This window comes from Lissotriton vulgaris, chromosome 9, assembly GCF_964263255.1.
Source record: "Lissotriton vulgaris chromosome 9, aLisVul1.2, whole genome shotgun sequence".
Lineage (NCBI taxonomy): Eukaryota > Metazoa > Chordata > Amphibia > Caudata > Salamandridae > Lissotriton > Lissotriton vulgaris.
The window spans coordinates 1,133,732,918-1,133,750,175 of NC_141697.1; the positions used below are offsets into that span (position 1 = coordinate 1,133,732,918).

The 17,258-nt window shown below is 48.9% G+C and overlaps 1 protein-coding gene across 2 annotated transcripts in view; it reads left to right on the forward strand.

The window, feature by feature from the left end:
* Window positions 1–17,258, forward strand: part of FAM120A (family with sequence similarity 120 member A) — a 453,805-nt gene that overhangs the window by 179,795 nt on the left and 256,752 nt on the right. For both annotated transcript variants that reach the window (XM_086939166.1, XM_086939165.1), the window contains exon 5: window positions 8,062–8,158. In XM_086939166.1, the coding sequence (XP_086795292.1) occupies window positions 8,062–8,158 (97 nt within the window). The remainder of the gene's footprint in view (window positions 1–8,061; window positions 8,159–17,258) is intronic.

Consider the following 17,258-nt stretch of genomic DNA (forward strand, 5'->3'; position numbering starts at 1 on the left):
TCCATGATTCTGCCCTGCTTGATCTTTCATTTGTTGCTTCGGTGTACTAGCAGTGCCAGAATTAGTGGAGCATGTTGTATTCTGCTTTGAAGTTAATGCTCCTTCATCGTCAAACATTTCTTTCAGTAACTGTTCTTGTTTGCTCCATCTGTCTGCCATCTTGCTTGATCTCAGTCAGTCCAATTCGTACTTTTTTAGCGTTGGATATTTACAAAATCTAAATTAATGAATTAATGGCAATTAGGCATGTATTGTGTTCTTTTGATATAAAGTCTTGATGCTCTAAAAAAAAAAAATTCAATGTTCTCCTGGTACGCATCTCTCACTTCTGTTAACTCCCATAGAATGCGGGCATAATGTAATTGAAATCCGCTCTTTCACACTGTTTCTTGTCTGTTTCTTGGGAGACCGAACCACGGGATCCAATAACCGCAGAGTCCCCGTGTGAAGTGGCGCCCCCGCGGGCCTCCCAGGACGGCTGTTCTACCCCGCACCTACCTCGGTCTCTTCCACCACCGGGACTACAAAAGCGCACACCATATCCTATGGTAAAGACAGAACTCGGCAATCCGGCCATAACCCACGAGGCTCCGCCCTTCTCTCTTCCCCAGGGACCAACCAGAACCACGAGCCCGGAGGAAGTATATCCCTCCGACCCCGGAAGTCCCGCCTTAGCGGCAGAGTCAGCCCAGGATAAAAGCGGGATCCGAGTGGAACACCCCGTCGGAGTTTTGTGGCAGGAGATTCGGACTGGAGTTGAAGAAGGAGAGCAGACGTGTGACGGAGAGGTGTGGACCGAAGAGTGGTGGAGCCCACAGGAGGTGGCTGAAGAGCGGCCCTAACTAACTTGGAGAGTTACGGCGGACCGGGTGAGTGTCTTAAGCCTTCCTTACCCCTACTCATTAGGAGTTCTATTAACGCCCTGTAAATAAACCCTTCTCTTTAGCATCACGTACCCCACACTGTAGTATATTTGTATAGCACTCGCACTGTTGGAAGTGGCCCCGTGTCCCCGTTCCCACACATCCCTTCCCGACACCCTTTCTAAAAACCCCCTTGTGTTCCGACCTCCCTACACCCTCCTTTCCTCACGATATCCTTTCTCTTCCCGCCCCCTCACGACCCGGGTGACGGTGTTCGGTATAATATCCGATCAAGGATAAGACTAACGGTCCTTTGTTTCTTCTCTTACTGCCCTCCGTGGATCTCACCTACACCGGAGCTGTCTTAGAATCCCAGACCCAGGACTACACCCAAGACCCGGAGCGGACTGCGAACCCGGAACCCTCCTTGCATTCCTTTTGTTGTGACATTGATTCTGCCTCCTTGTATAAATAAATCTACAGAATAGCACACTACATACGGCCTCCTCGCCTGCTTTTCCGGCCCGCAGATCGCCCAGCATTACACCCCGTTTTAAGGCTGCTGAGCAGGAATCATGACAAATGTGCCACCGAGAACTGCGGAGGAGGTTGCCGTGGTCTGTCCTCTAGGTGCCCCCCCTCCGAAGTAACCACCTCCGGAGACCAACAACCCTCTCACACCCGCAGTCTCCTACCTTGTCGGGTGCTCAGAAGCAGCCTCACTCATCTATTATCTCGCTGTCTCGATCCTGGAAGCAGCCGCCGTTCAGGAATTCACCACTCTATCGCCGGAAAGCAGGATGCCGCTTTGTGTTCGGGTGCTACTCCTTCGTGGTCCGACACCACGTTTTACAGGATCTTGGTATCCCGCATTACCCTTTGTATTCTCTACAACCGTAACCGAGGCACACAGAAAGGCAGCACTCCACAGATCGAGCACTTTAGGTTGTAGCTTTTTCAAAGTTTTTATTCTTTTTTCATTGTTTTGCTTCTCAATTGGAATATGTGCAAATAACAGTGCATCAGGAAAACAAGCATTTACAATGCAATGGTCTCGGCATTATTAAAGGTAGAGCTATTGGCATTGCTCATGACATTTTTCTTTTTTAAACCTAAATAAATGGTATTGTCATTTACATTGGCAATAGGTGAGCATTAGAGAGTAGTAGAGATTATTCGTGGACACAGAGCCACACACACACAGAGCCCCACACACAGAGAACAGAGGCCAGAAAAAACGCTCCCAACGAGGGAACAGGGGGCAGGAAACCAAGCACAACCAACGAGGGGGCAGGAGAGCAAGCACAACCAACGAGGGGGCAGGGGAGCACAGAGGCACAAAAACCGGATCACAAGCAGGGCACAGAGGCACAAAAACCGGATCGCAAGCAGGGCACAGAGGCACAAAAACCAGATCACAAGCAGGGCACAGAGGCACAACAAGCAACGAGGGGGCAGGGGCAGGAGAGCAAGCACAGGCAACGAGGGGGATGCAAGCACAAGCAACAAGGGGGCAGGGGGGCACAGAGGCACAAAAACCGGATCACAAGCAGGGCACAGAGGCACAAAAACCGGATCACAAGCAGGGCACAGAGGCACAACAAGCAACGAGGTGGCAGGGGCAGGAGAGCAAGCACAAGCAACGAGGGGACAGCAAGCACAAGCAACGAGGGGGCAGGGGGCACAGAGGCACAAAAACCGGATCACAAGCAGGGCACAGAGGCACAACAAGCAACGAGGAGGCAGGGGCAGGAGAGCAAGCACAAGCAACGAGGGGGGAGCAAGCACAAGCAACGAGGAGGCAGGGGGGCACAGAGGCACACAAAACTGATCACAAGCAGGGCACAGAGGCACAAAAACTGGATCACTTTCATTACTCACATGCCTTTTATCACTTTGAATTTTTATGACTGTGGTTTGCCAATTTTTAATAAAGCTGCTCCATCATAAACCAAGTATTTTCTTTTAAGTGCTATTTGTGCCTAGTTTGGGTGGTGTGTGGGTGCGGCCAAAATGGGGGTATGGGGCTTCCTCATGACAAAGCCTTAAAACAACCTACTTGTAGCAAACGGTTTGAGCATAGATAAACATAAAAAATGCTAAAAGGCCTTTTAATTTGCAGTGTTGGGCCCATGCATCCCTCCAAATAAATAATGCAGTTCCAGTGGGTTGTGTAACGCAAACGTTCGTCACCTCATAAATTGTCACAGCATTTAAAAAAAATTTCCCCCTAAAAACATAAAAGCATTCGTTTCCCACTCCTGTTATTACACATCCATGGTGTTTTCTGCTAGGGTTGGTGGTACTTGGCAGGTTAATTAGCACGTGATTGTTTCCTCCTTATAATCCTCTCACCGTGGGAAGAGGGGGTGGGAAAGGGGTTTGAGGGCTCTCCTGTGGGAAAGCGGCTATCCCGAACAGCATCACTCAAAGGTGTCCCCCATACTGCAACACAGGCAGGTCGGGACTGCCGCCCATGTGCCAAGTGTGCTGTTACTGTGAAAGAACCCAGTCGCGTGCAGTGTGAATTACCTCAGCACCTGTCCCTCCCTGGGAAGGCCCAGCTAGCAGACACGGAGGAGAAAGCTGGCACCCGTCTGTTACGAAAACACCCCAAATCTTATTTTTTATAGATATTGCCCATAACACTTCTCAAACTAGTACCCTTCGCGTTCTGTCAAGACTTACCTGGCTTAAGCGGAGCCCCCTTTTTTTTTTAAGTAAAAAAAATTATGTTTATATTTCGAGGCATAAAGATAATGTGCGCATCCTCAAGAAACCAAATGCCCCCTCTGAGCCTCATGGGCTCGAGAAACAACACTGCCAGCTGGGGGAGCGGCCCGCTGCCCACTTGGGCTGCTCTACTCTCAATATGGCCCGCAACCGTGGGAGTCCCTCTCCGGGGACTCTGAAGTGAAAAATGCCCCCAAATCACGGTGGAGCGGCCCACTGCCAAATGGGGCCGCCCGTGACACTAACAGCAACGTAGGAGCATCCCTCTGTAGAGCGGGGCTGCTCGGGTCAATGCACTGGCGGGGTGCGCGACCTTGCCCCCCCCCCCCCCATACCCCCTTCAACCCCCCCCCCGCAGCCGGCTTTCACTCACCGGCTTCCTGGCCCTGCAGCGCTTCTCCTTCCAACGCGGCGGGGGCAGACACCGGCAATATGCTTCGGGCCTCCTCTGCCTCACGGACACAGCTGCTGCAGGGAAGGGCACAGGGCTCTCCTCCTCACCCGGGAGCCCCGACGCGGAACAGGCGGCTTCTCTGTGTCCCTGCTCCTTCTCCTCACGGCCGCAGGTGGGGCTCTACCGTAACACGGGAGCCCCGCGGACTTCACCTGCCCACTCCCTGCCTCACTCCTCTGCACCGGAGCGCGGGGTAGGCTCCTGTCCGCTTCCGGTTTCTCTGCCCACTACTTCCGGGTTGTCGCGGGCAGCGCGGCGGCCCGGAGGGAGAAAAGTGGATTCCGACAGCAATCCGGGGTAGGCACCCGGTAGATGAGGGATCAGAACGGGGTGAGCACCAGTATTTTAAGTAATAAAACGGGGCTAAGCACAATTTTAAAAGAAATCGCTCCTAAGCGCTAGGGGGCACAAAAACGGCAGATAAGTGGTTTTAGAGCGCTTTACACAACGCAACCGATTCATATGCAGGTCGGGCAGAAATGGCTGCCGCAAAGCTCCGAAATTTTTGCCATTCAGGCGTGTTTTTTGCTGAGTGACGGATGACGTCGCAGATAGAGAGAACGCAAAAACACGCCCCCGAAACCAAAAAAGACTGGGCTGAAAAGGAGTGATCCCCCCTCTCCTCCAATGGCTGGCCTCCGTTTAGGAAGCCAGCCAATGGAGAAGAGAGGCGGGTTCCATCCCTATCTAAGAAACAAAAAATCTTCGGCTTCGCCCACTGCTACACAGTGCGACGGTCCTCAACCTAAAAACGACTGGTGCTTTTCGGCCAGAGGCTATCGTCCGGGTCATAGAATGTCAAGTGCAGAGTGTATTAAAAGGGGCTTATCCAACCCCTCCCTCCACCATCCAAGAATTGTTTTTAACTTTTTATGACTTTTTTGGCTCGAGTGGTGATAGGGCCGAATGGGCATTTGTTTCTATTCTGCAAACACTTCTGTAAATTGTGGGTTTTTCATTTGGGTAGATGTATTGGTGGAGGCTGAGAAAATGTCAGTTTAGTATCTGCTAAAATAAATGTACGTATTATTTATTTTACTTGCTGAATATTCATGGCATTGTTCTGTTCAAATAGTTGTAAATGAATCTCTTTTGCCCCTTAATCCTGAGGCATTACCAAAGTCTATTCTTAAAAGATTGTCGTTCTTCTCCGTCAAAGTCCTTTTGAAGTTGAGGTTGAGCTGTCACCACTGGCAACACAGCTGATATGATAATTTTTTTTGTTACAAACTTTTCTCTGCAAGGTCACGGGATTCCTCTTCAATCCATTTTTAAATAGCGCTGTGTCCCTGCCCTGTACTCAAATTTCTTTCAGGAATGTAGATGTATTTTTTATTCTCTCATTACCTAGGATGGGTTCCAAATGGTCTTATAAGCCAAGCAAGTGTTGCTTTGTGGACGTTTTAGCTCTCTTTAGCAGGCTATACCTATTTTTAGGTAGCGCTACTAGTTCTGTCAGGAATACGCTCCACAGGATCCGGTTGAAGCTCATAGGGGTCCACCTCCAAATGTTACCAACACCCTGACCTTAATATACAGGGAGTTCGAACCATTAGGCGAGGGGAAAAAAGGGAAGGGAAGGGGAGGGAACTGCTGGGATGCAAGGCTCTGAAATGACACAAACAACATAGAAGACAATATTAAGCAATGCATATGATGTAACAACTACTCTCATAAATTCTTGCTGTGAGGAAGTATCTGAAGGATCATAAACACACCTCCATCAGGGGAACCATCACACAGACAGCAGTTCAGGAAACTTATAACTTAAATACACAAGCCCAGTTCTCAACTCCGGAAATAAGAAAACACGGTTTCTTCCATTAGGATGGACTTGATAGTACTCATAGAAATAATAGGGATTAACAAGAGTGTAGAACAGCTCTATAATCTTTCTGCTCCACGGAGTATGTTCATGGAATATTGCATCATCATATTCCTGTATATCAAAAAGTATTTCACCACATGTAGTTCTGTATGCACACGGTAGAACGTAGTAGCCACCACAGTTCTCCGCAGTACAAACACATAGAAAGGATAACCAAGGTATCACGGTAGCAAGTGGTCAACAAACACACATTGCTCCGCTGTACTCATAAAGCTTAAAGCTTCGATTCCCTCCATTCGCCTCGCTAGAATCTGAGGACGCTCCTTTCGTTTTCTAGCGTCTCAAGGCTGGAATGATTTGCCTGTCCTGCTTAGGAAAGCTGATGACCTGCTCTCCTTTAGAAAAGGACTAAAAACCTGGCTTTTTGCTCAGTAACTGCTCTCCTGCTTTCTTCCATTCTGCCGTGTTATGTTTCTCTTCTTCCTAGGGCTCTTTGCCAAAGCGCCGGGACACTCCCAGGAGTAGCCGTGCGCTATAAAGGAGCATTTTTAATATAACATAACATAGAAGGAAATTCTCCCGAAACAGTAACGCGTGTCAATCGTAGACACTCTGTTCCGCCAACAATATACATACTAAATCACTATCACAGTAACATGTAGCACACACCACTATGCTCCCCAACTAAGTTCACAAGGCAAACCGTGTTCTAAACGGTAACACGTGGTCCGTCGACACACAGCGTTCCGTTTTACTTCATAAGCGAAGCCGTGCAGGAATACACCAAGTATCCGGGATACAACAGGGAAATTAGACCCAAAAACGGCAACGCGTGGTAACCAAACACACAGCGTTCCGCTTAATGTAGATGGCGCAGCCAACACACCAACCTCTGAGTATCCTGGCGCAGGAAAAGCTTGAATCCGTCCCGGGAGCTCAGAGAACAGAACAGAGAGACCGGCTCCCCAAGACGCCGGGAAGAAACCAGGAAGCAAACAGAATAACGCGCATATGCTGTAGCGTGTGATGTCAATAAGTACCTCCCACTACAGGAGGCTCATGGGAGTTGTAGTCCTTAGGCTTTAGGTAGGCACCAATGACTGCGAATCCTGACAAGTTCTCTTTGGTCACCTGGCCCTTAGAACCGTCTGTGCCGGCGTGGGAAAGCAGCAAGCTCGAAGGATTGTCACCTCGGAGTGGTCTTGCACAGATAGGCTAATCCCTGTCTGACATTCCCCAAAAAATAAAAAGGGCGCGGGCACAGCTTTTTTGATGGCTCCTTAGATAAAAAAGTGAGGGAGGGGCTCGGTGAAGGTCAAGCATACTCTGGTGGTAATTGAACCACACAATACTATTACCGCACATTGCGAGAACATGATGCCGGGCGTCTGGATTGCACAAGTCTGTGACTAATAACAGTCCACCCTCCCTCACCACCTGTCCCCCTCGAAGGTGGAGGTTGTCGCCAATGATAGGCTAATAGGCTATCATCTTGTTGTTCTATAGTCCTGACCATCGCAGACCTGTGGTACATTCGCCTATGTTTTTTAGGTTCTTATTCCCATTCATTTTCTGTTGGGTTTTATTTTTGTTAGTGGCAAACACTTGGCCAGTGGGGAAAAATATAACTGGTGTTGCTATGTTGACCCCCCCCCCCCCCATACATATATCAAGATCCCCCACTCCCTTCAGTTATCAGCTAATAAGCTATGTGCACAGCTAATCTGTAAAGCGGCATTTTTGAATAAAAGGAAACATGCAGGCGTTTAGTGTCTGTTTCTTTGGGCACATGGTCTGTTAAGGCAGTTGCTTGGTAGATCCTCATCTGTTTGATTCTGACTATGGATATGGCAACAAACTTACCTGTAATCTACATCACTTAGACCTACAGGATTCCTCATTGCATTTCTAGAATCCCTCTTTACCGATCTCACTTCTACAAAGGTTGGATTAATCTGCAAAATGAGCCTAGGGAATCAGGTTTTCCTTAGACAAAATGGTTGCCTCTCTCCACGGTGATGACTTTGCCTCAAGTGGTTAGGACTGTGATGTGGAAACATAGGACTCCTGAGAAAAATATTACTTCTAAGCAATCAGCATCTCTTTACAATTTAGAATGTACATTTAAATTCAAGAGATAATGTCAAATATGTAATTTTACTTATTTTTCTCTTTCTGTTTAGTCTCGCACAGATGACAAAGTCACTCGGTTTAAGCGGGCAGTGGGTTATTATTCTTCAACAAACAAGCCTCTGCCCTATCAACCAGCACCTTATATAGGTAAGTAACATTTCTTGTAGTAATACTTCCTTTTACATCAAAATAGATACACATTGTCTGCCTTCTGAAATGGGTAGCGTGTGTTTGGTATACCAAATGTAGTCTTTCCCCACAGCTGTAGTTTAATTTGCTCTGTGAAATACACCTTAGTGTTATGTGCAAAGTCAACATTGAAGTGTATGCTCTACTGTTTGAGCAATGGAATATGTGAACGCTTTGATGCAGCAACGTTCTTTAATAATTTCTTATGCTTGTTACTTTTTCGTCCATTATGCTCCTAGGTTACTCCTGTTTGGAGTACTTTGCCCTTTGAAGCTGGTGGAAGTGGAATAATTTGTTCATACTGGGGTATGAATATAGTAGTAGTCTTACAGTTGGGTTATGCAAGCCTTTGCCTGTTTATTTTGTAAATAACAGTGTGGGGCGCTTAGCCCTGTCATAATGTTCTGTTGACCAGTTGTCTTTTTGTTGCTTTTTGTAATTTTATTATTAACTGGAGGATGTGTCCAGTGTCTGTTATTTAGTCTCTGTGTAACTGGAAAGTGGTTGGATGTTATGTTGAGTAATGTTCCTCGGGCCGTGGAGGAGGGGAATAACTGAGAGGGTTTGGAGGACCCTTTTGCACTGCAGTGCGAGTCCGAACATGAGTGGGCCGAGGATGCAGGTGGCCTAGACCTCTAGCAGCTGAGGATCTTCACCTTGATCTGCCTACTGTTGCCCTCAAAACGAACCTCCTTTCTGAAGTGCTTCAGCTGGCCGCAAGTTCTATTGAACCACTGCTTCCGTTCAATAAGGCCTTGACGGATGTTTTGTTGGGCACCTGGTCTAGACCAGCCACAGGGGTTCCTGTGGATAAAAACGTGGCCAGGCATCATCGACCGGCCCCGGGTGACCCTGCCTTTTTAACAAATTTTCTGACCCCGGTCTTTCGGGCCTAAACTTCCCAAAGTGCTTTCCCTATCCCTCCGCCGGATAAGAAATCGAAAAAGCTGGAGCTGTTTGGAAAAAAGGTGTTCTCCTCTGCCTGCCTGGGGATGCGGTCCGTCAACACTGCATGCCTCTTGGGCTGCTACTCTCACGCTGTGTGGGACACGGTGGCGCAAACTCTGCCCCTGTGCCCGGAGGAGGTTTGGGCTGAACTTTCTCAAGCAGTTGCGAAGGGGGAACAGCCTGCGGACTCTTTGGGGAGAGCCATCTCCACAACTGTGGCCCTGCGTCCCCATGCCTGGCTGCGGTCCACAGAGTTCCCTCATGGACATGCCTTTTGATGGTACCCGCCTGTTTGGCGATAAGGCAGACAGTGCGCTGGAGCTTGGGCTACGGCCAAGTCCTTGGGTCTCTCCATCACATGCCCGGCCACGTCAACCTTTCGTTTCTTTCGTGGCCACGAAGGGGCACCCCCACACGGTCGATCAGCCAGAAGCCTGCGCAGAACCAACCTCCGCGCGGGCGTGGTGGCTGCCGTGGCGGCACAGGGAGCCAGCGTGCGGGTCAGTCCACCTCCACCTCCGCTTCCGCAGTATCCGCCTCAAAGCCTTCCTAGTCCAAGCTTTGCCCCCACAGGCGCTCTGTCTCTCAGACAGGTGGGTGCTGCAAATCGTTGTTAGAAGCTACTCCCTCCCCTTCTAGTCTGCCCCCCCCCCCCCCCCACCCCCCCAGCCATGCCACCTAAGTTCCACCGCATGTTGGGAGATCACTGTGCGCTTCTCCAACAGGATGTCACGGCCCTCTTGGCCAAAGGGGCCATCAAGTGCGTTCCTGGGCCTAAAGTAGGACGTGGATGTTATTCCCACTGCTTTCTGGTCCCCAAAAAGGAGAAGGGGGCTTGCGCCCCATCTTGGACCTCAGGAACGTCAATCACTTCTCCGGAAGGAGAAGTTCAAGATGTTGACTCTGGCTCAGGTCTTGGCTGTCCTAGACCCATGAGACTGGATGGTAGCGTTGGACTTGCAGGACGCATATTTTCATATCTCCGTCCTGCCGGCCCACCGACATTACCTGCGGTTCAGGGTAGGCCAGGAGCATTTGCCGTGCTCCCCTTCGGCCCTGCCAGCGCCCCTCGGGTGTACACGAAAGTGATGGCGGTGGTTGCAGCTCATCTGCGCAGGTCAGGGGTATCCGTGTTGCCCCTACCTCAATGACTGGTTGTTTAAGGCGGGCTTGCCCTAGGCAGTCGTCCCCCACCTTCAGACTACGGCCGACCTGCATATCCTGGGGTTCTCCATCAACGTGCCGAAGTCGCACCCGAGTCCCTCCCCTTCATCGGAGCGGTTCTGGATTCCACGCAGTTTCAGTTTTATCCTCCCGAGCAGCGAGTCCGGGATATTCAGGTTATTATTCCGATCTTTCAGCCTCTATCCCGAGTTTCAGTCAGGATGACCCTCTGGCTCCTGGGCCTGATGGCATCCTGCTGGTGAACATACCAGATGGCATATGCGGGGTCTGCAGTGGGACCTGAAGTTCCAATGGGCACAGCATCAGGGCAACCTGTCTGATCATGTCCAGATCTCGGAGGGCACTGCTCGACAATTGCAGTGGTGGCTCACGAATCGCAATTGGGGCAATGGCAGATCCCTCTCCCTTCCCCAACCGGAGCACACAGTGGTGACGGATGCGTCCCTCCTGGAATGGGGCGGCCACTTGGGAAAGGTGGAGATCAGAGTCCTCTGGTCTCAGGCGGAGTCCCGTCTCCATATCAGCCTTTGGAGCTTCATGCGATCCGTCTTGCACTGAAGGCATACCTTCCCTCTGTCCGGGGAAGTGTAGTGCAGGTGTTCACGGACAACACCACCGCCATGTGGTATTGCTACAAACCGGGCGGGGTGGGTTCGTGGACCCTATGTCAGGAGGCGCTGCGCCTCTGGACATGGCTGGAATATTAAGGCATTACCTTGGTGGTTCAACACCTGGCAGGTTCTCTGAACGCCAGTGCGGACGAACTCAGGCGCTGGTGCTTGATGGATCACGAATGGCGTCTGAACTCGGATGTGGCACAAAGTGCCTTTCTGCAGTTGGGAGAGCCTTGGTTAGATCTATTCGCCACCGAAGAGAATGCGCAATGTCGTCAGCTCTGCGCGTTGGAATTTCTAAGGCGGCACTCGCTCAGCGACGCTTTTCGCTTCGAGTGGAATTGCGGTCTGTTGTACGCCTTTTCGACTCTGCCCAGAGTGCTGAAGAAAATTCGGCACGACCGGGCCCAAGTCATCTGAATTGGGCACAATGATACTGGTGTCCTGAGCTACTCAGCATAGCAATGGATCCCCCAATCCGGCTACCTCTTTTGGAGGATCTTCTGTTACAGCAGCAGGGGACGGTCCTCCACCTGAACCTGTCCAGCCTCCACCTCCATGCGTGGAGATTGAGCGGCCACAGTTGACAGGTTTCGATCTTCCTCCCAAAGTCTGTGATGTCATTCTGGCAGCCAGGCAGGTGGAACAACCGTATGTTATGGTGCACAGCAAAGGCTGTGGATCCCCTTTCTGCCCCTCTTTCTGAGGTCCTTCTGTTCCTACTATCCTTGGCTCAGCAGGGCTCTGCTCTGGGCACTATCAAAGTTTTTTTTCAGCCATCTCTGCCTTTCAAAGGCTTCCAAATCAGCCTTTTCTCTCTCTAAGTCCCCGGTTGTTAGCCGATTCCTGAAAGGCATTACACACACGTTTCCTCCCGTGCCTTTCATAATGCCTCAATGGGACTTAAATCTTGTTTTGACCTATCTGATGTGTGCTCCCTTTGAGCCCCTTCATAACTGTCCCTTACGTCTTCTCACCCTCAAGACGGCTTTCCTGTTAGCTATCACCTCTGCCAGAAGAGTGAGTGAGCTCCAGGCTCTTTCTTCTAAACCGCCTTTCCTTTCTTTTCCTCCGGACAAGGTGGTTTTAAGGATCTGTCCTTCTTTCTTGCCAAAGGTGGTCATGCCCTTCCACATCGGGCAGACCATCGCTTTGCCCACCTTCTTTCCGCCTCTGCATACTTTAAAAGAGGAAGAGGTTCCACCGTCTGGGCCCTAAACGTGCGCTCTCGTTCGATCTCAAGCGCACACAACAGTTCTGGGTGGATGACCAGCTCTTTGCTGGCTACGTGGGCGCCAAGAAAGGTTGGGCCGTGCACAAACGTACCCTCTCTCTGTGGGTCATTCTGTGCATCAAAGCCTGTTAATAGTTTGCTACGAATTAGCCTCCTATGGGGTTGCATTCCCATTCTACCAGGGCGACGGCAGCCACTACTGCCTTGGGACGCGGCGTTCCCTTGCAGGACATTTGGCAGGCAGCTACGTGGGCTTCGCTGCATACGTTTACCAAGCATTACTGCCTTGACAGTCCAGTCTGGAGAGACTGCTTCTTTGGCCGTCTGTTCTCCATGACTTTCTGGTGTAATCTTATTCGCAGACCCTCCACCGGGGTTGGTATTGCTGGGGTATCTATTCTAAGGTAAGGACTCTATTGCTAACATGTCTCTTTCTGATGCAGAAGTTACTACTTGTGTAACGATATATCTTTAAGAGACATTAGTTAGTGATAGATTCCTTACCGTCGCACCCATCCTCCCCGTTCTGCGAACTGATTTCTAGGGTTAAGGACATCCCTTTCAGGGCCCTAGTTTCATGGCACCAGTGGTCAGTTTCTTGCATGGCTCTATGTTCCTGGCGCGGAAATTCATGTATAGAACTGACGTCAGCGCGCCTAGGTGGCGCTTAAGTAGTCTCCGTGACGTCATCTCGGCGCCTACGACACCAGCGACGGACGCGGAGCCGCACAACGCCACCTACCGACGCGCAGGGGTACTGCTGACAAACTATCCGGATTCAGTCTGACGCCTGGGGATATTCTAAGGTAAGGAATCTATCACGAACGAATGTCTCTTACAGATATATCGTTACACAAGAGTAACTTGTGCTTTAGTAGGTGATGGTTTCCATGGTCCTTGGGGAAGATGGACAGTTACCAAAATAGGTATGATTCCCCCTGCAGGTATTGTTTCCTCGTATGAGGAGAGCAGAAAACCTCATTAGTGGAAGTTTACTTGTGCCAGTTGTAGGTGCTTGGAATGTTCATTATGCGCGGTCGCTGCCTGCATCAAAGCTGTCCCTCTCATGCAACCGTGTTACAATATTGCACCACTTCCCTAGAGTTAATTTATGGTTTCAGGGGACGGGGTCCTCGTGGCTCATTTGGGCTAAGGGAGGAAGGCCATGTACCCCCTCGCCTAATTGAAATGTTTGGCCCTGGGGATGGGGTACTTGGTGCCTCGTGAAACCCAAAGAGAGGTTACGCACCCCCTCTCCAATAACTATTTCATGTCCCCAGGGAATGGGTTTCTCAGGACCTATTTGGGTTTGAGGCTGGGAGCGGTGTCCTCCTTCCCCCAATAATAATTTTTGGGAGATTGGGTCCCTAGTGCCAATAATGGCTTGGGGAAGGTAGAGGGAGCCTTAAACCTCTCCCCCAGCAGGAAGCTGGCTGCCTTCGTGCAACCCCATGCCGCAAAGCCAAAGGGCGTGCATGGCTGGGGTTGACTGCCTGTGGAGGGTTGCTGCCGCTAATCACACGCAGCACAGGGCCAAAGACAGGGCTTCCTTTAATGCAAGAGGGATCTGCTTTATGTATGGGAATTCAATATTCGTTTATGTTAAAAAAAAAAAACACCTTGAAATTCACAGAAAAAGCAATGGTTAAAGTGATGTTACGGTTAGGAATTGTAATGATATCTTAGTTAACATTCAAAATATACTTAGAAATTCACTGAAAAAAGCAAAGGTTAAAATGACTTTATAGTGAGGTGTGATATGAACTGATTTCGTTTTTTTAAAAAACACAACTATCACATTCCCGGGAAAAAAAGTTAAAGTGAGGTTATGGGTAAATTTCAGTGCCAAGATCATGTTTTGAACATAAAAAAATACAGAAAGTTACCAGTTAGTTAGCAAACTTAAGCTAACTCTATCTTGCGCCCCGCCATGCACTGCTTACGACATCATTCCCTGTGTTCTGTAATGGCTACCTTCAACGTTTTTCCTCATGTTGCAGGCAGCCAATCAGAGCCTTGCTCCAGCTTCTCAAGATAGTGGAAGAGTTAAAAAGCCTGCAGAGCCAATTCGAATGCTTATATTTTAAAATTGCTTTTGATTGACTCTTTTGAGAGTCCCACTTACCAACCGTTGAGATATACAAATATTTTTGGAGATTAATGTCCCTAAATCTACTTACTGAACATATTTACACCAGATCAAAAAAAGCGAGCTTTCAGGAGCAAGATGTAGTTTCCTGCCAAATTTGGTGTAATTTCGTTCAGTGGGTTTTGCCATATTGCGTTACTAAAAAGTTTATGGAAAATGCATGGGGATTTCCTCTTTCGGGACCCCCATTTTTTTTAGCCCCTTCTAGACTGATCACCCCACTATTTTCCAGGATGGAGATTCAACAAACAACGCCAAAGTTATTAGCAAACCAAAATGAGCTCCCTCTATGGAAAAGCAGGCCTAACTATAAATAACAAGTGATGATCGGTGACAGTTAGCTGAAAATGTCTTTAAAATGTTATAAATACCATTTTAAACTATAAACAAGCATTTACAATGCAATGGTTTCGCCTTTGGAAAAGTTAGAGCTATTGGCATTGCTCATGACATTTCTTTTTTTTTTTTATACTTATAAATAAATGGCATTGTTATTTACATTGCCAACAGCTCTCTCAGCCCACACATCTCTCTCAGCCCACACAGCTCTCTCAGCCCACACAGCTCTCACAGCCCACACAGCTCTCACAGCCCACACAGCTCTCACAGCCCACACAGCTCACAGCCCACACAGCTCTCACAGCCCACACAGCTCTCACAGCCCACATAGCTCTCACAGCCCACACAGCTCTCACAGCCCACACAGCTCTCACAGCCCACACAGCTCTCACAGCCCACACAGCTCACACAGCCCACAGAGCTCACAGCCCACACAGCTCTCACAGCCCACACAGGCCACTGCATCCGATACCTATAGAAAAGCGGATTCTGCTTCTACGCCCTGTTATGTGTGCAGATTTGGCAGGATCTCATCTGTAGAGATGTCTGATGAGTCTATGCACTTAGGAAGGGCTCGGAGTGATGTGAGGCTTCCTCACAGATTCTCGCAGCAAATAGGAAGCCCTGCACGATCTCAAGTGTTCTTCATGCACCCGCTGTTGGCCTGGATACCAGGTGCTTAGAAAGCAGAGCATAGACAAAGCCCCCACATGTGAAAGTGAAGCCGAGAAACCAAGGACTGGCCTATCTAGCAAGTGCAACACGTTTATAATCACAGACCGGATGGATGAATGTTGAGTCTGAGATAACCAGTCCGTGGAAGGATATATCTCTTACCCCGAACAAACAAACAAAATTGAGTACAACAAAGCAACTGATCTTTAGCTATAACAACCTGTGTGACTCTCTTGTTTTTGACTCCATCTAACCTGTAAAAAGTTAAGAATTTGGATTCTGAACTTATAATATTTTTATAAATGTATTTTTTTTTGTAATTCTTATTATGTCTTTGTCTTCTCTTCTATCCGCCTCAATCCTTCTTTAGTTCAAAACGCTTTAGAAATTGATATAAATAACCTCTTGTGAGTCGTGACTCCAGACAGGCAGGGTAAAGCTGAAGAGCTCCTGTCGTCGTGAATAACGGAGGCAGCGCTATGCTAGGCGCTCGACACTGCCCACGGTGATAATTGTGTGGGCGGGCCAGCCATCTTCTGGGTGCACTGCAGCTATGTGTGCCCTCCAAAGGTGAAATGATAGCGATAAATCCACACGTTTTTAATAGAGCTCAAAACTAATAGAAGTAACCTCGACAGGATTTAAACAAGTCCTTCCCGTTTCCACGGTCACATACAGTAATCAATGCGCCCGTCATGGTGAGAGACTTTCTGCCATCAGATGTGCCTCCTGTATTTTAAAAGGGGTTCCATGAGGCATCGCACCTCGGTACCGCAGACAAGTACCCCTGCAAACTACAACAACCAAAGAAAACCATTTCGCGGGTCAGTACTGGTCCTGGTGTTTTCACTACGTACGGTATCGTGTTCATGTCTGGCATGTAAAGGTGACGGATCTCTCAAGTTATGAAAAATTATTGTATGCGACAACTAATCATCGTATCTTAAGAACGCAAAGGAAGAGGCGTCACACATTGATACTGTTCATAAGACAGGATCCGGCAGTTTAACGATAAAACAATCAAAATGAAAGTAAAATTAAAAGCCCACCCCAAAAGCTCAATAAGAATGTATGACAAAGTTGTGAGGCGACTCTCCTATATGTCCAGATCTGTCCCTTCTTCAAATGAAAGATTGCATCCCCCCCACCCCCTCAACCGGTGATACAGCTTCCGGGAGCCATTATGTCCATAGCAGACTTTTAGAGAGGTGCATTTAAAGATCAGGTCCTAGTCTTCCAAATACGTGACATTTTGCCTGCTATCTGAATAAGGGAGACTTTATGTATCTGGGGTGACAACCCTACACAATAAAACATGTATAGAATTGAACGCGCAATCCCAATTAACCCTTAAAAGGGCGTTCTGGGACAAAGCCCAGAGGCAAAAATGTGCGGAGCTGTAACCTGCTCCTTACAAGCTCATTCACTAAGAACATGCGGCCTGAACTCTCTGCCGAGCCCTCGCTTGCGGATTTTCGAGTCTAAGAAAACATAGCTGGTATGGAGACTGTTTCGGACTTTAAGCCGTCGACTACGGCAACTTTTTCTTCACCACGCAGACACACGACTCATTTGACTAATTCACCTGCCCGAGATCGTCCCGCACTCACCGCTTCCTGCCGCCTCCTATCTCCCCCAACGTACAATGCGACAAAATGGCGCCACCACTGGATGCTCGAGAGCACCCCTCGATTACTCCTTCCTACACCGAAAGCAAATGGCGACTTACTGACTTCTGTCGTCGAGACTTGTTTCGGAGGCGCTCTCACCAGCCGCGGTGCAGACTGGGAGCGTCATGGCCACGCTCCGATTTCTTTTCTGCTTTTTTCGAATAAAACTTTATGAACAAAATCATCAATGCACAAAATCAATTGCAGTATGATAGAGGCATAACACGGCAAAAAATAAACTAAA